Source organism: Ptiloglossa arizonensis, chromosome 11 (assembly GCF_051014685.1).
Source record: "Ptiloglossa arizonensis isolate GNS036 chromosome 11, iyPtiAriz1_principal, whole genome shotgun sequence".
Lineage (NCBI taxonomy): Eukaryota > Metazoa > Arthropoda > Insecta > Hymenoptera > Colletidae > Ptiloglossa > Ptiloglossa arizonensis.
Window position 1 is genome coordinate 14,487,809 of NC_135058.1, and position 23,250 is coordinate 14,511,058.

Consider the following 23,250-nt stretch of genomic DNA (forward strand, 5'->3'; position numbering starts at 1 on the left):
AGTAGTACTTTGTATGTAAAAAGACGTTTCTGTTTCACTGCAGCCAATTAGATCGACTCGCCATCTTTCCATCGTTGAACAGTAGATACTAACCACTGTAACGTTACTAGCGGACTCTCCGCTCCTTCAGCTTGTGGCTAGTGTTCTCACCTTTCTGCGTTACAAGACACTTACCCAGCTTCTACCATACATAGTGAAAATAGACAATTGTCGAATACCAAGATCAAACGAGACCATTATCGAAATTATTGTACATTTACACCACCCGTAAGGCTGGTGCACCCTAACGTGTATCCTATGTATCAACATCTCGTCTCTCTACGCTACAACTATCGTGATTCGACCGTATACGGTTGAATGGTCGAGTTTGAAGAGCTTGAACGAGCCAATTATCGAAATTACATTCGCACAAGTCTGGAATGGATCCGTAGTCACACCGACGAGAGTAAACTTGAAAATCCGGAAGAGGTACACGCTCCCCGTTATCTCGGCCGAAAGTATCGAAAGTACGGAAAATACCGAAATACCGGTCACCGATGGATCGAATTCGACATCGTCTGTAAATGCCCGTGGCGCACGTGCGTCCTCGTCTACCCGTGTACGTCCTCGTCGTGTCCAGACGTAGGAATCGAGGCCACGTCGGTAGTCGTGTAGCTGGTGTTACACAAACGGGTCCCGCGCATCAAGTGGTGGGCAAACCGTGTAGCAAGTTGCCACGAGGGGGATTCCACTGTTCATAGGTGGATCGTTTCAAACGTAAACGGAGAGGGAGAGGACCCAGCAGCTGGCGGTGGTCCGATCGTTTCGTCTTGACCGATTCCGACCGATCTATCCCCACGATCGATCCCACCATCGGTCGCTTTTGGCCTCGTTTGCTTCTATGCCTTTGGAAATCGTACCACCACCGGAGACCAGGCCAACCACCGGGAGCATCGTCGGAGACAGCCGGTGGAGGATACCGAAACGATACCCAGACCAAAGTTATAAAGCGGACCGGCGAAGCTGGCAGAAAGCGCTGCCACTTTGCCGATCGACTTCACCGTGTCACGATCCTCTCCGCGTACGTAGTGAAGCAACAGGGAGTCGACGAGATTTTTCGGGGTTTTTTTTTTTTTTTTTTTTTCTTCTTCAATTCTTGTCTTCCCGTCCTCCCGGCGCCACCACCGCGCGCTGGTTGTCACCTGATACACGGCTAGACGCAACGGGTCATGTTCCTTTGCCGCCTCACCGTGTAGGCGATTCGTCGTGCGCCTCAAGTACCGTTCGAAACGCCGATATCTCTTGCATCCGTGTCGTCCGTCCGTTCGCGAGCAAGCTGAGAGAGCAGCTCCCTGGGCCAGTTCCGGCTTTTAGGTTCCCGACGTCTCCAGGTCGTCGTCCGAGGTAAGATTACTCATTTTTTGCTCCAGCCCCCTCCAAACCATGGCCTATCGAATTGGACACCCTTCTGGCTCTACGGGATAGACTTCGCGTAGACTTCGCGAATAATCCCCTTATTAAACGTTTCGAGGCACCTGGAGCTAATAGGGTGTGATCGATCACCGAGGGGAAACTTTACCGTGTGATCAGTGTCTACCTTGTTCGTTAGGGAAAAAGTTGACGAAGATGACTTTTACGTCGTTGTTGTGACGCGCCGATGCGCGAGACACGACAGGATGTTGCGTTGTGTACGAAGATACGGACGAAGAGATATATAATCGTACAGAACTCGTTTAACTCGATAATGAGTATAACGATCTCGTTGAAAGTTCCTAGGCTCGTGGTTAGAGTATTCTTAGATGTAGGATAGGATAATGTAGACACGTTCGGTGTGATGGTTAAGTATCGGATAGTACGTGGAAATGTATCTACATGTGTGACATACTGATCTCTTTAACGCGACAGGCACGATATTGATTTCGTTGAAAGTTATCACCGAAATGTATCTAAGTATTTGCTAACTTCAATGTCGCGTATGAACATGATGACAAATGTTCGAGAGAGAAATGTTAATGATTGCATTCAATTTTGAAAAGTTTCGTCGAAAGATAACAATTACGTTCTTCAAATCAAATGTAATAACAATGTAGTAATATCGTTACAAGAAATAGTAACGACCAATAACGTTCGTATACCAAATAACTGAAACTTAGTATCTAAACTGATCGCGGATATTACGTATTGGTAAAATACTGTTATTATTTACGTGATTGAAATATTGGAAAAAGGAAATGTGGGAATGTCCGTGTGTCGTATTTGATCATTAATTTATGTTTCAATCGCGACCTGTTTGGTGCATCGATCATTGAAGCGTTCGGTTGCGATACCACGTAAAAACCGGATGCACGGATGATTTCACTCAGCTTCCAAAGATTACGAATTGATTTATCGTACTTTCACCGGAATCATTCTTCCAACGTACACTGTTGGAAAATCAATGTCATTATATGGGAATGATACACGTTTGGTCAATAAGAATCGCGTCGTGACTCGCTGGCGGATGATAATTGAAAAGAAAGTATCGAAAAACGTATTACAAAGCAATCAGTTTCGATAATTTAGTAATGAAGAAAAACTCGCATTTCGTCTAATTTAGTGCTTTTATTAGTGTCTTTTTCGAATTCGACACTTCGGTGGTTTCCGCGCCTTTTCTTCCCCTTCGACAACTTCGAGGATTGTGTTTTATAGTTTAGAAAAATATATTTTACTGAAAGTATGACGCAAAATAATTAATTCTGTTCGGATGCTTTAGATATACTAAAATAACATAATGCACGTTTTATTGCAAAATTTTGTTAGATTCTCGATATAGGTCGCTACAGAGTCATAATTAATAAATCGATTCCTACACAATTCCTTATTGGAATTCTAAGAAACGGTATAAATAAATATAGGGGAGTTTCTTGGATAAAAACGTTAGAGCCAGAGAGAGCAGTCAAAAATTGACAAATAATTTTATAATCACCGTGTAATTAAAAACCATAAAGTAAAATAATGACCTCGCTCTCATCGGTGATTTATATCATGAAATATATTTTATAATGCTTAAATGGGAAAGTTGACAAATTATTGAAAGGTATCCGAGAAAATCGTTACAGCGGATAATTAAATCGTTCCTCATTAGAAGACTATCGTTAAAAAGGAAAGACATACATGCGCTATAAACGACAAAATTAAGAGGAGTTTAAAGTATTTGTTGGAAGTTTCCTTCGCGCGGTATAACGTGAGCAATATATTATTAGGTTGTTCACAAATATCGGAGATACTTGGAATTTATCGTACATATAAATGGAACTATAAAATTTTACGCACATAAAAGCCAAACGAAGCATAACTGAAAAATGTTTCTGAAATATATGGGAAAATGTGGATAGACTAATAAGTAAACAACTTAATTATACCATAATATAATTTATATAATTATAATATAATTAATTATTTTGTATTATTTTACGTCAGGTTTTATGAGCTCGATATACTTTGCAATCGTTTGCTAATTAATTATTTTGTATAATTTTATGTTGCACTAGTTTTACATCGGGTTTCATAAGCTTCGATACATTTTACAAATACCTATGTGAAAACTCGTGTAGACGCATTTAACGAATTGTGTTTAATTATGAAACTGAACTTTTTTCGGGTATTCACAAAATTTAAATGTACACGTGAAGTGTCTTTATCACTTTGATGCATAGAACTGATACTAGAAAAAATATTCCCGTTATTTGTCAATACACTGTACAATACAAATAACAGCAGAAGTCCATTAACTGGTGTCGAGGCGCGTATCTTTATCAGTGTTCCTCGCGTCAATGACAATTTTGCTAATGCTTAATTCTTATTTCTTCTACTTTCACGATTTTTATTTTCATTCACACAGGACAATCGATAAGAGGACCAAGTCACGATCGAAACGTTTAATCAACAAATAAACGCCTATACGCTTGTCTAACCAATATAAAGTTTATTTAAATTTAAACCGTTATCGTAGCAACGTGAAAAGCTGGAGCATCGGTAAAATTATGTGATTTTTTTCTCCTAGTCATCTTTTTCTATTTTTAAACGCTTCGACGTCACAATCGGAACCGGTTACTCGATACACTCCTGTATACGTGCACGGTCGATAGTGTGTGTCAGTTTAATCCGAAACTAGATGAAAGCTAAGTCGTCACCAGAGAATGTGCACTTGCACTTGCTACAAGATCACAGCGAAGCTAGACCGCAAATGAAAGTAGACATTCCAACAACCACGATGGGGGAGCATCGAACGAATCGAAATCCGAGCTGTTCGAAAGATTATACGAAACATGTTTTCCCGCAGATACCAACGGATATAGTGTTGGGCTTCACGGTAATGTGAAAGTTAAACACGACGATTCCATCTTTAAGTGAACGACCGGATAACGTGCATAGAAGAAGTGGCCATTAAGCATTGGCTAATGACAGTGCATCGCGCCACATCGAAGAAAGCTTCGTTCGCTTTTATTAATTCGACGAATGTACTTTCCGTTTTATCGAGAGTTCGCGCACGCTTTCCGAATAATTGGTATCTTTGTCGACAACCAGTGATTAAATGTTTATCAAAACTCCGCTCGTCGCGCGAACTATTCGAACGTCTGTTCAACGTGTTGGACACGGTAAGAGCGCTTTTAGATAACTGCATCTGGGGATACCAACCGTTTCTCCGATGGTAAAATCTCTCATTTCTCGTTCAGTTGATATCCAAACGTGCTCTTTTCGAAGGGAAACATTGTTAACGATAGTAACGAGATTTACTGTCTCACAGTGAAATTAGAAAATGAGATTATCCGACCTACGTTAAATTTTTATTTTTTCGTCTCTTTCGTACGCATTTCTAGATAGGTATTGATTTATGATTTGGTTGATTTGGCCGGTCCAAAGGTTCTAAAATACGAAATTTTTTAGTTACATTGATAAAAATGATGTTCTAACGAATTAAGATTTCCCTTTCTAGGTGCATCTTGTGCATAAATAATAATCTCAGTTATACAAATGTTTCGAATGATCTCAAATGTTTAATTTATCACTAGCGGATGTGATCCTAAGGTCGCATATGAATTATGCGAATGGCAGTGCCCCAGCATATTTTCTTCTCAGAGTTAAACAAATTTTATTTCGAATAACAGATTCAACTTGAATTTTCATTTGCAAATAACAAGTAATTGTGTACTTTCACTCGTTATTTCTTCCTTCTTAGAAATTAGTCGTGTATGTATAAACGATAACACTTTTACATTCACATTTGTAACAAATAATATTCAAGTAAATTCTCGTTAGAAAAGAAATTATTTGTCACTCGTTAATAACGTACGCTTTATTCGTACAACTTCAGACAATGTACTCGAACGAATCTTTATTTAAATTTTTATTCGACTCAAAATTGGACCAAACGTTTCCCAATTTAGAGGTCTGGGTTAGACTGAGCATTGCGAGCCCTTTTCATAAGCACTCTATCTATAAAAGAATCGAATCCAGTTTTTCTTAAAAAGAAAAAGATACGTCTTACAATTATTCCTTGAAACAAGTATGAAACCCCCCCACGTTCCTATAATCGTTCTAATGTCACCGCACATGAATGATTAAAAATAGTAACGGTAATTATTCCAGTAAATGATAAGGCACGTGCACGAGCTTATTTCACTAACGCGAATTATCCCCAGGCTGTACTCGCTTTCCTTCAGCTCAAAACAAACTCCTAAAGCAGCGAATTCGCTTTAATAAACGCGCTGTGGGTTGAGTGTTTTTTTTTTTTTTTTTTTTTTTTTCTAATAAGAGTTAACCGACGTTCTTTCTCATATTTGCGAAGAGCTCGTAAGACGAATTTTCTCCACAATTCTGTTCCAGGCAATGGCGAACTTAATTAATTCCACAGCGACTCTAATAAATGACGCCTACGATTACTACCTCTGGACGCTATCTCTCGCCGGTAAGATTCAATATAAATTTACATTCACACAATATTCGTCTTAAAAGAAATATTTGAATTACGTTGCACTTACATTTGACATTTACATTTATCGAAAAAATCGCGTATCGTACAAAGCATCCGTGAACGCAACTGTCGGCTATATTAATATTACGGTTAAAAATTACAAGTTTTTCAACTTACTTCGTAAAAGGTTCCATCGTCTCGCTATCTATTCGTCTCTACAGATTCAAATATCTGTTCTCGATATTTATTATCATAAATATCTACACATATCCGAAGAAAATTTACAAGAAGTTGAACAACGTATCAACGAAAAACTACTTTTAAATTCTTTAATTTTCTTCTGTTCGAAGAATGTTCATTCGAAAACACTTATACTTAAAAATGAGCAAGATAAATTGAACGATGTTACCGTTATCCTGTAATTACCATTATCTTTATTTTAGAACTTCTGTTTTAAACAAATATAATCTTCCGTCGGAGCTCAATTTGAAATGCATAATACCTAAAAGTACCATTCTTTATCCTTGAAAGAAGTATTGAAGATATTACAATAAGAACAATGACTTTCATCAATTGATCAAACGAACGATAATTATTATTTATATTTGCGGACTACTTTATTCGTTATTCAAAATTTCTATCTAGATAAGGATTTTAATTAAATATTTTAACTAATTAATAAAAAATTTATTATTTTAAACAATTAATACATATTTAAATATTTTAACTAATTAATAAATAATTCAATATTTTTAATAATTAAATATTTTAACGTTGCAATATTCACATCTCTACAGATGAACGAACGAGAGGATGGATGCTGGTCGATTCGCCGAAACCTACTTTGATATACACGGTATTGTATTTACTCATTGTATGGTCAGGGCCGAAGATCATGAGAAATCGTAAAGCCTTCAAGTTAACGTGGGCTCTCGTACCCTATAATCTTGCGATGGCCTGTCTCAACGCTTACATAGCCATTCAGGTACTTTCCTTATTTCCACCCTTTCACATCGGTCCGATAAATTCCACTCTTGTTCCCAATTTATGAATTAATTTCTACAATTCTCGTTTACAGTTATTCGTAGCATCTACCAGGTTACGTTACAGCTACGTCTGCCAGCCTATTAGGCACGTAACGCGTCCTGATGAATTGCAGGTACGTTAAAAATATGCATTAGATAGCAGAAATTGCTCTCGTAACCGATAAAGAGTTCGGTAATTTTGTATTTAAATCATTTTTCTATCTCATCGACACTTCTGAAAATGCTTTCGATAAAGCACTCCCACCGCGATACAAAATGGCGGAAAAATAGTTCGAGTTTGAGTTACATTTCCACGTGTATATAAAAAACAATTGATTACTTTTTAATACACCCAATACGAGATCGCGTTGTTTACAGCCACGAGAGTTTCATATTTCGCACTATTTCTCTTCTCGTTCAGATCGCTCATGCTGTTTGGTGGTATTACTTCAGCAAGCTTCTGGAGTTCTGTGATACGTTCTTCTTCATCCTACGGAAGAAGGACAATCAATTAAGCTTCCTTCACGTCTACCACCACTCCACCATGTTCTCGTTATGGTGGATCGGTATCAAATGGGTTCCAAGTGGATCGAGTAAGTGCCCTTTCACGTGGAATTACTTCTTACTACTGTGACGCGGACAATCTCTCATCTTTGAACGATCTTACGAGAGAACCCAGGTTCTCCGATGATCCTGACTTTTAAAGTTTTTAAAACACAGCGGAGAAAGTGTGGGAAAACTTGGGCACGAGTCCCCGCGTGTACACACTCGCCGACACTCTGATATTAAGTGTTTGTTCAATGTCAGTTTTATTTTGTTTTAAAAATATTTGTCATCCTTTTTCAAATGTATCCTATGATCTATAATATTAGATTGTTCGAGAAAGTCATTTCGTTTTTTTTTTTTTTGCTGACAATGAAACACGATCTTTTTAGAGTGTACAAACATTTTATTAAATTATATATTCTCCATTTTGGAAAACGAAATTACTTTACGAACAACCTAATATATTTGAATATAGTAACTTGGCTCGTTTCCGCAAAAATATAACTCATTCTGAACGTAAGATAAATTCGTATAAATAAATTGAACGTAGCAACGAGAAAGGACAAAAATATTGCAAAGACCGAAAGTATACAGTCTTGTTTTTTTTCTTTTTTTTTTGTTCTTATTAAATTATTCTTTTTCACTGGAACAAAAATCTTCAATAAAAAATTCGTGTCTTTCAGCTTTCCTGCCAGCGATGGTGAACAGCTTCATTCACGTCCTTATGTATTCGTATTACGGATTGGCAGCATTTGGTCCTTCCGTGGCTAAATATCTTTGGTGGAAGAAATATTTGACGATTCTTCAACTAATACAGTTCACCACTGCCTTAATCCTTGGCATCAACGGTATTCGATCGGGATGTGACTTCCCACTTTGGATGCAATACGCTCTCGTCATTTACATGATCTCCTTCATCGTCCTGTTCGGCAACTTCTACGCCAAAGCGTACATCGCGAAGGTAATAATTCTAAAATGGCGTCAACTACAATACCGACCGATCGTCTCGAGATATCGAGCTCTTTTACTTTTTATACGTTATGTATTATCTACCGATATATTATTCACTAATATAGTGTATTTTAAAGATATTACATAATTCCAACTGCTTTACACGTATTAAAATTACAATTCTAGTGTAATCAAATATCTACGATCAATCGAGATAATCACTTATTCCGGTTAAATGAACATATTTGGTGTATCGAAAATTATTCGTGCAATACCCTCGTAACAGTATTGCAGTGAATGGATATTCGTTCTCGTATTATTAAACATGAATTTTTTAATACTCAGTCGGTAATTAGAATTGCAAACAACACTTCGGATATGGATTACGATTAATTAACATATAATATCGATTGTGCAGGGCAAACAAGCATACGCGAAGAGACAATTAGGAAAATTGAAAGCGAAACTCCAATCGAAGAAAGAAGTTACCGAGGGAGCAATTTGCAACGGAAACACCTTGAATGGTCATGTTAACGGATACGCGAATGGAGTGTCCAAAAAGACTCAATGAATAAACACATCTCCTAAGTTCTTCGTTAAAACATTACTGTCACACGTGTTGCAAGCTATAAAGAAATTCAAACAAAAGAGAAACGAATAGAACGAAATTCGCGAAAGTGTCAGTAGTAGTAACGATTACCTCGGAACCGAAACACGTTCGACCAAAGTTTTAATTCTTGCGAGTTGCCTCGTTCGTGATCGAGACGACACTCGAAAAACACTTAACGTTGAAAAAATATCGGATTCAACGGAAACCCAATGTTTCTCCGACGAACTGATACAACGCGATTGTAAACTTACCGGCCTGCGATTTTGTTCACTTTTGGACCGGTAGCACAAAGTTAGGCGCATTGCTGGTCCAAGGTATTGTAAATACAAGATAATGGAGTGTATAGAGTGTCCCAAAAGTCCTTATCTCTTTTGATAAAGTAGGAAAAACATCGAACAAATGTCTTTAAGATTTAGTTATATTTATACTTTTATAAAGAATGCTAATATTTCGTTTAAAAAGTACACAGCTAAACAAAACTTTAGAAACAACTCCATTGGAAAACATATTTGTAAATATTGTTCGTTATTTTTTGATATCCAATCATTCGATTTAAAATCAAACTTTTTCTTCAGAGTTAAACACAAGATTTTGTAAACTGTTGCTTTGCATGATTGCGGCCAGAAAATATTAAGAAAGTAAAAAACATTAGAAATACAATTAAAGTACATGCATGTAATATAAAAATAGACGTACTAATCGTGTTATAAAGATGTTTGTTTGAGATTCAGTCTATTTCGCTAAAATTGATAAAAACTCTTAGGACACTCTGAATAGCAGTTTAGTCGACAAAAAAAAGTTGTGCGATCGAGTACGACAGCGTTGCGTAACGTAGCTTAAAGTAAGCGATTTTTTGATGGTCAACGGTTAAAATCTGCCTTGTAAAAAGATAATGACAAAGGATCGTCGAATCAGGGACTGTCTTTAGGTTTTGTTTTTTCGCGATAGGTTTAACATTAGAATTCAAATGTTGACGGTCATGTTAAGGTTGTACCTACATTTGCACATTCGACGTCTAGTTAATATCGTATCGTGATATACAGATATCTGACGAACGATTTTTTCGAATAAATGAGAAAAAAAGACATTCTAATACGATCGTAAATTATTAACCAAGGCGCACGCATAATGAAAAAGTCATATGCATTTTGCAATCAAATGCCTAACATGTATTTATAGAAGAATCTTATTATTTAATGAATTTTTCCTTGGCAGCTGTAGAATAATGAAACACGTGCATTATTAATTTTGCTCGAAGATTTATTTGTTTATGAGACGGATACATTTATGAATTTGCGTAAATACTTTTAATCCGCGAATTTTATCAATTAAATTAATTTAATAAACGTTTATATACGTAAACATTTTTCTACAATGATTTTACACGATGATTACACGCACATAGCCAAAAAAAGAAAATTCGAATATAACAAATTTATTCTACTTTCTTCGAGAAATCTAAACATGTTACACTAATCAATATTCCACAAAGGTGGAACATACCTGACGTTCTTGTGAAAAGATGACAATTTTTATACATAATTTCGAGTCAAAATGCAATGGAGAACATATGCAATCACTATCGTCTATAAAAATGAATCGTATTGATTTGTATACACCTGTTTGTTTCAACTATTTCTACAACCTTTTAGGCAATATAGTACTGTTAATACGTTTTATTATTGTCGCAATATGTAAGGAAAATTACAATTGTTATAAAAAGGGCATTGCTGCGCAATGCAAAAAACAAACGAAATGCATTATGTTTATTTCCAATAGTAATCATTCATCAAACCTTTCTAGATTAACTACAAAACTGTAAAACAGCAGATAATAAAATCAGGTATCAAAAAAATGTTATTTAAGTACAATACGTTGTATGGTGTCATTATAATGTGTGTATGTATTGAAATCGGACTAGAAAATGTTACAATGTAAATATATTTGTTCCTTATTCTTAATTTTATCACAAAATGTAATGCTGGAAATAGAATACTTTTGAGAATCAACAAAAACTTTTACAGAATGTTGATATTGTATTTACAAAAATCAATAATTGTAAAAGGTCAAGTTTCTTTTTCACAAAAAATTCATAATACAATAGTATAATAAACTTTTGATTTCATATACAAGTAACATCAATTATTAATATAAATGATTCAATAATAAGAAAACTATATAATTAGAAGAAAGTGGAATATTCTTTGACTACATTGTTTATTGAAACTTTGTACTTTTTTATTGAAAATATCATCTTTAACAGTTCCATGTCTAATGAAATGATTGCTGACAAAAAATCGTAGAATTTTACTGTTCTCTAAAGAACTTTTATTAATTTCTTTTTATGCGATTTTTTGTCACATATTTTGTTATACGTAAAATTTTAATAAAAGTGTATATTTAAAAGTTTGTATCAAAAGCAATACTTTTTGAAGAATTTCTTTTTGTGATAAATACTATTTATCCTCTTTTGTACACATTGTAATGCTAATTTTAATGGACTATATAAATATCTAATAAACAAATACATTAAACTATAAATAATTTAATCTCGACTTCTAAGAATTATAACAGCTAACCACATTGAACAGATTTTTCCAATATAAGGTTGTACATAACATACTAAAGCAAATTCAACTGGACCAGTTATATTATGAATTTTTGTTGCATGTAATTGTTCAATCAAATCATCTGTTATGCACTCACGTTTGTTTAACACAAAACCATGAACATGATAAGCTCTGTACAAATGTTTCAAATCTCTTTTATCTAACTGTGGTTCTGAGGAAGGTTCTATTGCTGAAATAAAGTTTCGTAAAATATTCATTGCATGTCGATTAAATATTGTTGTTAAGCCAAGTGTGCTACGCCAATCAGTCAGTTTATCTTTTAAGTGTTGTTCTATATCTGCAGCTGTTTTCTTAATTTGCTTAATTTCCTCTTCTGTAATACTTATTTCAAGTGTTTGAACAGTATGATCACTTTTTGTTAAAGTAATAGAATTAATAGGTCGCCAGTCTTTACTTGATTTTACGTCATACTTGAGATTGTGGGGTAAAATAGATTTTTGCAAATTTTCCCACATCTAAAAATAGATTATTCGTAACATTAAAAATATATAATATTTAAATTAATTTATTGTAACCTCTATTGTACTAACACCAGACTGATTAATTAGACGAGAGACTTTTATTAAGGGACAATGACTATCATCCATTTCATGATAACTTCCAACTTCTGGATCCCATAATGTATATATTCCATTTTCACTAATACTTAGGACAAATGCAGTCCACTTACTTATTTGCGAAGAACCTAATTGTAAATCAAATTGTAAAATTGAAGTTTTTAGAATTAAAAATATGTGAAAATGCTACACACCTAATAAAACATATATTTGTAAACCAAAACTCTGTAATAGTGCTGCAAGTAAAGCTGCTCTTCCATAGTGATCAACTTTCTTTATGTTTAATGCTTGACGTGGTGTAACTGGTCCATAATGAGCTGGCAATGATGGTAAAAGCATCACTAATCGTGCAACATCCTTTGGGGTTTCCAAACCATTGATTTTATATGGTGTAACAAGGCATCGTGGAATTCCTTTTAGTAGCGTGTGAACAGTGGTACTTTCAACAGACTTTAGTGTACTTGGATGTTCCATTTTAATTAAAACATAAATACGAGTACGCGATTGACCAGGACTAGCTTGTATATAACCAAATAATAATAATGGACTAAACAAAGGAGATAATATGATCCATCGTTCAAGCTCTTGATAATTCCTATGATGTTCTAAAGGAATTCTAGTTTCACCTAACCACTGTTGACCCCAAACAGGATGTTGATCATATAAACGAAACTTTATACAACATTCGTCATTTTGTTTTGGCAACTCAAAATGCATTGTTTGTTGCCATACAGGTGCTGGACCTTCTGCTATAGATGTTGCATGAATTGTATTACCCCATTCAACTTCTACAAATGGTTGCACCAATGCAGATTCTTCCCTAATTGGTATTTCTATTCCTCGCAAAATAGTAACAGTGAGAACTGTTTTTTCTATTGCATTGTATCTACGAGTACCAGATGATGGTTCTAATGGCCGATTAGTTTGAAATAGATTTCTAAATGATATATCAAGTAATGAAAATGCAGGTTGTTCCGTTACAACTATATCTGGTGATTTTGCTTCATCTATGTGAACTTTCTTGTATACGGTAGGTTCAGAGTCAGCAGTCAAAAGTAATGATGGATCTTCTAGTAAAAAATATTTGACTTGCTTTTGGCAAACATTTTTGAATGGTCTGAGTAAAGACATACTGTTTTGTGGATCATTTGGGTCATTACTTAATTTATAAAGATATGTTGTAAAGGATTCTCGTTCTTTTTCACCATAATCGTGTAAAGTAATTGTACATACTACTCTTCCAGCATATATTCCACCAAAATTATCATTTATTGCAAAATCAATTTCTACTTTATTATTTGCAATATTACGTTTAGGTAATGGCAATGGTAATATACTAGACTGTCCACCTTTGGCATACACTTGTATTGAGAAATTATTACACTCTGAATTTTTAATTAATAATTTGTGTAATTTTCTGTTGAAGGGTTTGTTTGCTTTACATATAACTTTTTTCTTAAACAACAAATAGACACATGTGATGTCGATTGTATTTGATTGATCACTTAAAGTATTAATAAGGACCTCACGAACTACAATCTCTACAAGTTTCCCACAAAATTTACTTTTTGATCGAAACTCTAGAATATTCATACTATTGAATTGAGAGGGTTCAATGTCACTATAAATAAAAGGATTATCAGAAGTATATAATCCATCTTCGTGTAATGAGTATTTTTTATTTAATTCCCGCACACTTTTCCTTTTTTCAATTAACAAATTAGTTTTCTCTACATTATTTATAGTAGGATAAGCATAACAGAGACTTAAATCTTGCTGCTTTTTATTTTCTGTGCACTGTACGTATCCTTTAATAAAATCAATATCCACAGTAGACATGTTAACATAACACTAATTTAATAGTAGTATTTTTGAGACAAAATCATTTAAGTTCACTATAAAAATACGTATACAACTACTTAGATATATTTATTTCATTTCTTTGTTTACATTTATGTAAGGTGTACATTAGACGGTTGCCTAGCAAAATGTAAAAGTCACCTACATCCTATATCCTACAGTTACCCAAGCTATTTATAAATGAAGGCAACAGCAAGGAACCTTATGCATATTTTCAAGAGGGTATGAAACCAGTAAATGCTAGTTAATTCAACTGTTTGTTCGATCAATCGAAAAATTAATATTTCAACAAAATGATATTCCCCATCATTATTTCTACAATCCTAGTCGCCAGATCGCGCATATGGCTATACAGCGATTCGAGGAAAGTCCCCACCATGCACGCTCTACACATATGCAAAAGCCACGTGTTCGTGAGCTTACCACTTCGGACAGCTTCGGCAAGTTGAGAGGTAAGGAAAGTGTAAGGCTTTCTCTAATTCTCAAAAGATCCTTTAACAAATTAATAGGACCATTTCACAATTTGCATCATATCTCTCTTAATTTTATCTCATTTTATTCGATAATGTATTGCTTGCATTGGAGAAACTCTGATTCCTTCTATCTCTTCGGTTTAGTAATCTCATTCTTCTGTTATCACATTTTTCTTCAAAATTTCATATTTTATACTTATAAATAATCAAAAGTTATGAATTTAAAATAAATTTTTATCATCGCCATCTTTTTTAAACTATGATTATATGCTATAATCATAGCATATAAAGTCCGTATAGATAAATCGTTCTACTTAAGATGAAGGTGCTTTCAATTGACATAGTATAATTAAGAGTGAATCAAGGGTAATGAACAAAATCACTAAGATGGATTGATTCGTATATTTAGTAGCTGAGATTTTAAAAACAAATAACATTTTATAATTCTATAATTCTTTAGCAAAATAAAATTTGAAAGTATAAGTCACGATATCTCCTAAAAAATTGTACAAGTACTAACTTAATATTTATACAGATTTAATATTATATTCGTTTCTGAATAGTTATGCAATGCGTTGCGATACAAAAAAGAAAACCTTCGGTTGATCGGTACTCCATTAAATGCGTCTCCTGCCAGTGAGAAATATATGTAAATACATATGTGTGTGTATATACACTGAAACTGCTGATCGCCATCCAGCTGTCGTCTTCACTGTGCAAGAGAAATACTTGCGCAGCTTCTTGTCCTTTATGCGCTCACGTAGGATGTGAACGCAAATCTGTTATTTTATTACGATATATAGTTAATAATAGGTAAAGTTAACTTCAGATACAATTAAGAATAAATACACAAATAAAGTTACTTTTAAGATTAGAAAAGTTATCCGTTATTTGTATAAATTTATTCGTTTAAGTTTTTACGAATTATCAATTAACAATTCAGTTGTTTACAATGCTTTGAAGAACCTAGGGTCTGCAGATACATTTAATACATACCAAAAAATGTTTATTGTAAAAATATATTTTCTATGAATATTGCAATCCAATATTATTAGTTTAAATAAAAATAGGTTCAATCATTTGTTGAAAGGATTTTAATGAAAATATACTAAGTAAGAAAGAATATAATAAATAAAGAACAAAGTCGTTATACGTCCTGGCCATTATTACATTTAAAGTTATTATTTAATTAAATTCGACTTCAATCTATATAGTTTTTGAAAACACAAGAATGTAAATTATATTTATCGAGTAATTTTATCATCGAACAATTTCGTGAGATTGAAGGAGATACAAAACTGTAAAGAGGTCAGAAACCACAGTAAGGTGAGATCGCAGAATCAAGAGTAGAGAGTGGATACGGTCTGTGCTCATGGGCAGGAAGTAGATCAACTTCAATTCATCGTATAATCAATCTACCAAAGTTAATACGTCAATCTTAGTAGCATTTCTTACTTTAATTTCGTTTCTTATCTTTTTTAAAAGCGCCTAACATGCTTTATATCTTAGGTTAATAAGAATTAATTCATACCATTTATTAATGAAATAGATCCATACTTTTTGTTTAAACATGCAGTTGAAATTAAGGTTGCAGTCAAGATTGAAATTAAACGATTCAAAAAGAATTACAAAATAATTATAATTGTATTAATATTTGTTTTTAAAAGGAATAAATAAAGTATAATATCCAAATTAAGGTGTGTACTTTCTATATAATATTTTTATATTAATTTCTCGAATTACTTTCTTTCAAAAGAATATCATATTCTTGAACAAAACGGTAAATTATTGTCTCAATCTTTTTAAATTATGTAATTTTCATTATCATGCTTTTTCAGCTTTTTTTACTACATTTGTAAAATATTGTGTTTCTTAAAATCATAAACGGAATTATAATTATCGATGAATACTACGAAAATGTTAGTACTACATTGTAGCTTTAATTGCAGCGACATGTTTTTGACACACCCGGTATACGTAGACGAGATCAATACCTAATACGGGTATATGTAATCCAAATATTGCAAACAGTAGTTCGTCAAACTACGAGTTTTTGCATTATTTTTGTACATGTATAAGACTACAATAGTGATTAATAAATAAAGTGATATGTTATATCACTACATTTTAAATGAATTAATTTTAAACTGTTATAACTTTAACATATTGCTTCAGAAGTGCACTTTATAATATTTGACTTTTCCATTCAAACTTAAATTCTAATGATATATCAATAAATTGCATGTACTTAAAAATTATGTACATAAAATATATTATACGCTTACATATATATAAATGTATATACATATGTATATATGTATGTAGTTGGATACAAAATTGATAATCGTATAAGCCATTCTTGTCGTATGTTAGTAATAAAGTATAAATTGAGTTATTATTGCTGAAACATAAATGCACAAATTATACATTATATATTATACACATGTACACCAATAGAAAATCGTTAATAGGTAAAAAAAGTAATAAAAAAAAAATCAATATCTCTAAAGTCTCAATTTTTTAAATATAATATATCTAAATTTAAGTTATTTTTTTATTAAAATACTGTTGTAATATATTTTTTGTTACAAAACAGTCAGATGAATTACGTGAGTCACCAATCAAAATGCACAATCCAAATATGGAAGAAACCATCGCCCATAGCGACTGCATTTTCGCATAAAAATTACTTACACCTTTTCACGTTGTAGTCAAGTTACTACGATTAAAAATTAAATCATTTTTTTACTAATTTCGTGTAAGATGGTGAATAAATATGTTATTGTTAATATCAACGAAACGAGTGATTATATCGTTATTGCTGGGACTATATTTTCCGTATAAGGTTCGTGTGTCGTCGTTCGTGGGTACTGCGGTCAGAGAAACACCAATCACGAAAGGGAATGAGGCCATCGACGACCAATCAACGCGCGCTGACGAAGCCGTTTACCGAGGGTATAAATGACCGTTCCAGACGCCGGCGATGCATTCCTTCTGTGGAACCTAGGTAGAAGTCTCGTGGTTGTTAGCGAAAGCTCCATTACTTGCTTTAGCCAACTGTCGACGTCTTTTATCCATTTATATTTCTTTTCTGAAGAGTTTTGAAGCCCTACTTTACATTACAAAATGGTAAGTTTATTTCCTTTATTAATATTTCGCACAACAAAAAATTTATTTCATATTACCAAGTAACAGGCAGCCATTTTGTAACGGTTAAATGCCGGCCGGCTTTCGACATTAACTGTACTTTTGAATATTTTCGTAACATAATTTAGGTAGAATATTAAAATTGCTGATTTTATTGATACATACATATATAATTTTGATATTTTATTCATACCTGTCTCTGAAGTAATTTAAATTGTAATAATGTTTCAAATGTTAATTAAACTTTAGCCTAACAAAATAATTTTTTATTAAAAATCAAATTTGTTATTTAAATATGAAACAATTGTAGTAAATCTTATTTCGAATAAATCTGATAAATTTTATAATTTTATTTTAGCGTGAGTGTATCTCAGTTCATGTTGGACAAGCTGGAGTACAGATTGGCAATGCATGTTGGGAATTGTATTGCCTGGAACATGGCATCCAACCTGATGGCCAAATGCCATCTGACAAAACAATTGGAGGAGGTGATGACAGTTTCAATACCTTCTTTAGTGAAACTGGTGCAGGAAAACATGTACCCAGGGCAGTTTTTATTGACTTGGAACCTACAGTAGTTGGTAAATATCATCAATACAATCAGTTTGCATTGCATAAAATCTTTGTTAATTAATGTTTCATATAATATGAAATTATGAACAAACTATTTTTTAATTTCTAGATGAAGTACGTACTGGTACTTATCGTCAGCTGTTTCATCCAGAACAGTTGATCACTGGCAAGGAAGATGCAGCCAACAATTATGCACGAGGTCATTACACAATTGGAAAAGAAATCGTTGATCTTGTATTAGATCGTATTCGTAAATTGGCTGATCAATGTACTGGCCTTCAAGGTTTTCTCATTTTCCACTCATTTGGAGGTGGTACAGGTTCTGGATTTACATCTCTTTTAATGGAACGTCTCTCTGTTGATTATGGAAAAAAGTCAAAGTTGGAATTTGCTATTTATCCTGCACCACAAGTTTCCACTGCAGTTGTTGAACCATACAATTCAATTCTCACTACGCATACCACGCTTGAACATTCCGACTGCGCATTTATGGTTGACAATGAAGCCATTTACGATATCTGTCGTCGAAATTTGGATATTGAGAGACCTACTTATACAAACTTGAACAGACTGATTGGCCAAATTGTGTCCTCCATTACAGCTTCTCTGCGATTTGATGGTGCTCTTAACGTAGATCTAACGGAGTTCCAAACAAATTTAGTTCCTTATCCCAGAATTCACTTCCCGTTGGTAACATACGCGCCTGTCATTTCGGCAGAGAAGGCATATCATGAACAACTCTCTGTATCAGAGATTACAAACGCTTGTTTCGAGCCAGCGAACCAGATGGTGAAATGTGATCCACGTCATGGAAAATACATGGCCTGCTGTATGTTGTACAGAGGTGATGTGGTACCTAAAGACGTAAACGCGGCAATTGCCACCATTAAAACGAAACGCACCATTCAGTTTGTTGATTGGTGTCCCACTGGATTCAAAGTTGGCATTAATTACCAGCCACCGACTGTGGTGCCTGGTGGTGATCTTGCTAAGGTACAACGTGCCGTTTGTATGTTGTCTAATACCACTGCTATTGCGGAAGCCTGGGCTCGTCTCGATCACAAATTTGATCTAATGTATGCCAAACGAGCATTCGTCCACTGGTATGTTGGAGAAGGTATGGAAGAAGGCGAATTTTCCGAAGCTCGTGAAGATCTTGCAGCTCTCGAAAAGGATTACGAGGAAGTTGGAATGGATTCTGCTGAAGGTGAAGGAGAAGGTGCTGAAGAGTACTAAACTGTAACGTTTTGATATACCTTTTTTCTTTGCAATAAAGAAAGTGATTTCCATCAACAACTTGTTTATAAATTGTAAAAAGTACCAATCCTTTTTATAAGATCATTTTTATTTTATTAATTTGCCATAAAATATTGATTACAGAATTTATCTTAATTTTTTCACAAATCGCATATTTATATTTATATTTTATAAAAATTGTTCACGAAAGATTATGTTTTGAGAAAGTTTATAAAATAATGCTCCATAGTTGTATACATGTAGTTTTACGTCTTTTGTACAGGCACGAGTACGTATAAATACACGCGAAATGTTGAAAACTGCAGCGCTTATAAAAAAAAAAGCAATACAATTAGGAAAAATTTTGATATATATGTTTCAACTTTTTGCATTACAAAAATTAATACAAAACAAACATTCGTTCAAAAGTTGACAACAGCTGCTAGTTTTTTAAATGTGTCAATTACTTTATTTTAATTAAATATTTTAAAACAATCAATAAAACTTTGTTGATCAATCGATTCCAATTATATTATATACCAATACGAATACCTCATTATCATCTTCATCTTCATTTTCATTTCCATCTTCATTTTCATTTCCATCTCCATCTCTAACTTCATTTACTTCTGGTACTCTATAATATAACATATCGTAACACTTCGAACTCGTATCTCGAAAATGTGTATATGGTGTATTGCGGTTAAGAACATTGCTGCATAACCAGCAAAAGTATGTATTGCAACGCCAACAAACCATTTTGTTACAGCCATCTGATTTCTGAAAAATTGATAAACTATATACGTCTCAGTACAACTAATTTTTATTTATCAATAATTCATTATATAATATATACATATATAAAAACGTAAGCAGCTTACAGTACCTCAATAGCAGCATTACATTTAGGACACTTTTGACTGTTAGTTTTAATCCAATTTTCGGACTTTACATTATCTATTAACATTTGAAGCTTCTTTTTACCATAACGTTGTTCTACTTGAAGTTTTTTATCATTAGAGGCGTTTTGATAATCAGCTACCAACTGATATGTTTCAGCTACAATGTGATAGGCTTAAATTAGTTAATTTATGAACAGCTTAAAATATAAGAAAAGTGTTAAATAAAAATACATGCACAGTATGTTCCATAGCTTGTGCATGTAATAAAGGGTTTAGAAATATTAAATATTTTATTAAAATATACCTGAATAACCTTTGCATGGTTCTATACCATGGTATACCATTCTGCAGTGTATACAAAATGCATATCGACATATTGGACAATTTGCCATTTCTTCGTCTGGTTCACGACTAACTGGATATTGACAAGTACGTCTTGGACAATATACTATATCCATCATAGTATCCAATGTGACACTTAGTAGTTTAGAATCATATTTTGCAAATAACTCTGAACTTACTAGATCTTTTATCTAAAAATTTGAAAAAATCTTTAAGAATAGTAGTAAGTGTAAAATAATGAATTAAATTAATTCTATCTATAAAAAAAAAAAAAAAAAGAAAGAAATTACCTGAGCAGGAGTTATTTCAGAAGTACACTTTTCTGCAGGACAGCAAATATTTTGTACATTTCCATCTGTGATTCTTATCTCAAGGTAACCAGTTATACAATCTTTACAAAATACATGGGAACATGGTAAAAACTGTGTACAATGTTCTCCTATTTTATCCATAAAACATATCTTACAAGTGTAAAAATTTTTGTTGAATTCAATCTGTTTACGTATTTCATCATAATCAATTAATTCTTGAATAGGATTTATTCCAAGACGACAGTCAAAAATAGCTTGTTTACTATTATTCTTGTGTATAAGATTCTGTTTACTCAGATATTGAATATTAACATCTGTTTTCACTTTGCTCTTTGCATCTTCCGTAGTATGTTCTTTATCTATACTGTCTTTTATTTTACTTTTCAGAGTATTTTGGGTCATTTCCACAGCTTCTTTATAACATGTGTACACATAACTTATATTAACAGTCTCTTGTATACTCAAAAATTCTAAGGTTTCAGTTTGTATAAAACCTACCCATGTAAACAAAATTTCTTGTCCATTGTTTTTTTCCCAGAGCTCATTTAATTTTTTACATAATTCAGCTAACAATGAAATACACAACCAAGATGAATACAAAGTAAATTTTGGTGGCGACACAGAAGGATAATCTTCTGGTAAAATGACATGTAATGTTAAAGGTGGCAAGTGAGATACTTTAACCTTTTGCAAAGGTTCTTTTGAATGTCTGGAATCCTTGTAAGTTATTGAATAATCTGTAGGAAGATTTATGAATATCCTAAAACTACATTGATAACAACCATTTTCCTCTTGGAACGAAAATTCTTCTGCATTATAAATACTTTCCAGTGCAATGATCTCATCTTTTTGCTTTTCACTATCCATCAGTACAAATTATGCAACTGATAATAGAAAAACAGGTTGTATTATATCCACAATATTAGTGCTAAAAAAAATAAAACTTGATGAAAATTTCATGCATATTAGTAATATAATTACTTATATATAGTTTGTATTTGACAGATTTAGGTTAGATGATTACGAAATATAACCAAAAAGCAATTTTATTTTTTAATTATATTTAAAAAGTAGAATTAACAACATTAATGAATATCATAAATGCGTTATTCGAAAAAGAATTATAACAAACAGTACTTGAGAATTTATTTTATAATAATTACAAAGTCATAGTACCTTATTCATGGTTTAAAAAAAAATACTCGTACGCTTTAAAAAAAAGTTATTGTTGATTGAAAACAAGCGGCAGAATTGAAATAAAAATGTTAATTTCCCACCACTAAAATTTCATATAATTTATAAGAATTTTCATAAACACGTGAAAATCGAAATTCTTATTTTTTAAGGTAAAATGTCAATAGATATAGGTATGTAGAATCACATAAAATAAACAAAAATGATTAACGTTACTATTTCGTTATCTGTTATAGAAATTTCACGCACCAAAACTAAATAATTTTGCAGCCAATTTACTTTCCCAGGGTCCAAGCGCAGATTGTATCTACTACGTTAAACCATGTTCTAGTTATAACAGAATCGATAGATAGCGCTAGTAGATATACAATTGAGTATATTACCGTCACCTTTTTTATCGACGATGAGGTAGAGCGATACCTGACGAGCAGAAAAAAACTCTGTCCTTACTACTATATTTCGTTACAAAGCAAGACGCATGCTATCAAAGAATATTTTTCTTGTTATATATTTGTAATAACTTTTAAATAAATAATTAGTTGTTAAAATACTATTGAAATCGTGTTATTTTCCGTCCCGACTAAACATATGTATATAGTACAAGTAGCTCTACAATTATAGATGCGTGTAGTAATAATGCAAGAATATGGTTAATGTGAGGAGTTGTGCTTTCAAACTAACGCGGTCTTATAAGATGCATGCACGTTTTCAATTGGATTAATGCTAAAACAAATCGCATTGTAACTGTAAAGGAAAGGAACTAACTTTTAGGGATCTATAATAAATTCATTTTCTATTTCTGCTAATTAAATAAACTGTATTTAATGTGATGAACAATGAGCGACTGCTCCTTATTAAAGGTTTTCTTGTTGCTTAGTATCTTGTCTAAAAATTCTATACAATTTTTTTTTATATCAATTTTCTTTATATGAAAAATTCATAAGATGCAATTTAAAAGTTT

At 33.0% G+C, this 23,250-nt stretch overlaps 4 protein-coding genes across 6 annotated transcripts in view; 2 read left to right on the plus strand and 2 right to left on the minus strand.

The window, feature by feature from the left end:
• The window catches only part of LOC143152550 (very long chain fatty acid elongase 4), a 31,038-nt gene extending 19,996 nt beyond the window's left edge, over positions 1-11,042 (plus strand). Inside the window, exons 1-7 of one of the 2 annotated variants that reach the window (XM_076322836.1) lie at positions 4,567-4,616; positions 5,845-5,926; positions 6,730-6,917; positions 7,011-7,091; positions 7,379-7,550; positions 8,187-8,464; positions 8,873-11,042. In XM_076322836.1, coding sequence (XP_076178951.1) covers positions 5,848-5,926; positions 6,730-6,917; positions 7,011-7,091; positions 7,379-7,550; positions 8,187-8,464; positions 8,873-9,025 — 951 coding nt within the window. In that variant the 5' untranslated portion in view covers positions 4,567-4,616; positions 5,845-5,847 and the 3' untranslated portion in view covers positions 9,026-11,042. Of the gene's footprint in view, positions 1-4,566; positions 4,617-5,844; positions 5,927-6,729; positions 6,918-7,010; positions 7,092-7,378; positions 7,551-8,186; positions 8,465-8,872 lie in introns of those variants that run through there. The other variant, XM_076322835.1, reaches the window with a different exon arrangement.
• A 493-nt stretch (positions 11,043-11,535) lies between these two features.
• LOC143152545 (coiled-coil and C2 domain-containing protein 2A) lies at positions 11,536-14,358 on the minus strand. The gene is made up of 3 exons (XM_076322823.1): positions 12,446-14,358; positions 12,225-12,379; positions 11,536-12,149 (listed from the first exon to the last, which is right to left on the minus strand). Exons 1-3 carry the CDS (start codon positions 14,088-14,090, stop codon positions 11,610-11,612), a joined length of 2,340 nt encoding a protein of 779 aa, XP_076178938.1. The 5' UTR covers positions 14,091-14,358; the 3' UTR covers positions 11,536-11,609.
• Positions 14,359-17,561: 3,203 nt separating this feature from the next.
• Positions 17,562-19,600, plus strand: LOC143152547 (tubulin alpha-1 chain). The gene is made up of 3 exons (XM_076322827.1): positions 17,562-17,713; positions 18,090-18,312; positions 18,414-19,600. The coding sequence occupies exons 1-3, from the start codon at positions 17,711-17,713 to the stop codon at positions 19,538-19,540; spliced, it is 1,353 nt and encodes a 450-aa protein (XP_076178942.1). The 5' UTR covers positions 17,562-17,710; the 3' UTR covers positions 19,541-19,600.
• LOC143152546 (E3 ubiquitin-protein ligase RNF14) lies at positions 18,648-22,610 on the minus strand. 2 transcript variants are annotated; one of them, XM_076322825.1, is made up of 6 exons: positions 22,539-22,610; positions 21,075-22,023; positions 20,747-20,975; positions 20,427-20,599; positions 20,093-20,320; positions 18,648-19,868 (listed from the first exon to the last, which is right to left on the minus strand). In XM_076322825.1, exons 2-6 carry the CDS (start codon positions 21,960-21,962, stop codon positions 19,770-19,772), a joined length of 1,617 nt encoding a protein of 538 aa, XP_076178940.1. In that variant the 5' UTR covers positions 21,963-22,023; positions 22,539-22,610; the 3' UTR covers positions 18,648-19,769. The 2 variants fall into 2 exon arrangements, with proteins under 2 accessions (XP_076178940.1, XP_076178941.1); XM_076322826.1 differs by lacking the exon at positions 22,539-22,610 and adding an exon at positions 22,272-22,487.
• Between the last annotated feature and the right edge of the window lie 640 nt (positions 22,611-23,250).

What these genes read in the sequence shown, in the direction of transcription:
- LOC143152545 (XM_076322823.1), bottom strand. Translation starts at nt 14,090, where the DNA reads ATGTCTACTGTGGATATTGATTTTATTAAAGGATACGTACAGTGCACA. An exon ending in ACAAATATATGTTTTATTAG is followed by an intron (nt 12,380 to 12,445) that starts GTGTGTAGCATT and finishes ATTTACAATTAG; the next exon opens with GTTCTTCGCAAATAAGTAAG. An exon ending in GTCTAATTAATCAGTCTGGT is followed by an intron (nt 12,150 to 12,224) that starts GTTAGTACAATA and finishes ATCTATTTTTAG; the next exon opens with ATGTGGGAAAATTTGCAAAA.
- LOC143152547 (XM_076322827.1), top strand. An exon ending in CTTGGAACCTACAGTAGTTG is followed by an intron (nt 18,313 to 18,413) that starts GTAAATATCATC and finishes TTTAATTTCTAG; the next exon opens with ATGAAGTACGTACTGGTACT.
- LOC143152546 (XM_076322825.1), bottom strand. Translation starts at nt 21,962, where the DNA reads ATGGATAGTGAAAAGCAAAAAGATGAGATCATTGCACTGGAAAGTATT. An exon ending in ACCATGCAAAGGTTATTCAG is followed by an intron (nt 20,600 to 20,746) that starts GTATATTTTAAT and finishes ATCACATTGTAG; the next exon opens with CTGAAACATATCAGTTGGTA. An exon ending in AAGATGAAGATGATAATGAG is followed by an intron (nt 19,869 to 20,092) that starts GTATTCGTATTG and finishes TTTTTTTATAAG; the next exon opens with CGCTGCAGTTTTCAACATTT.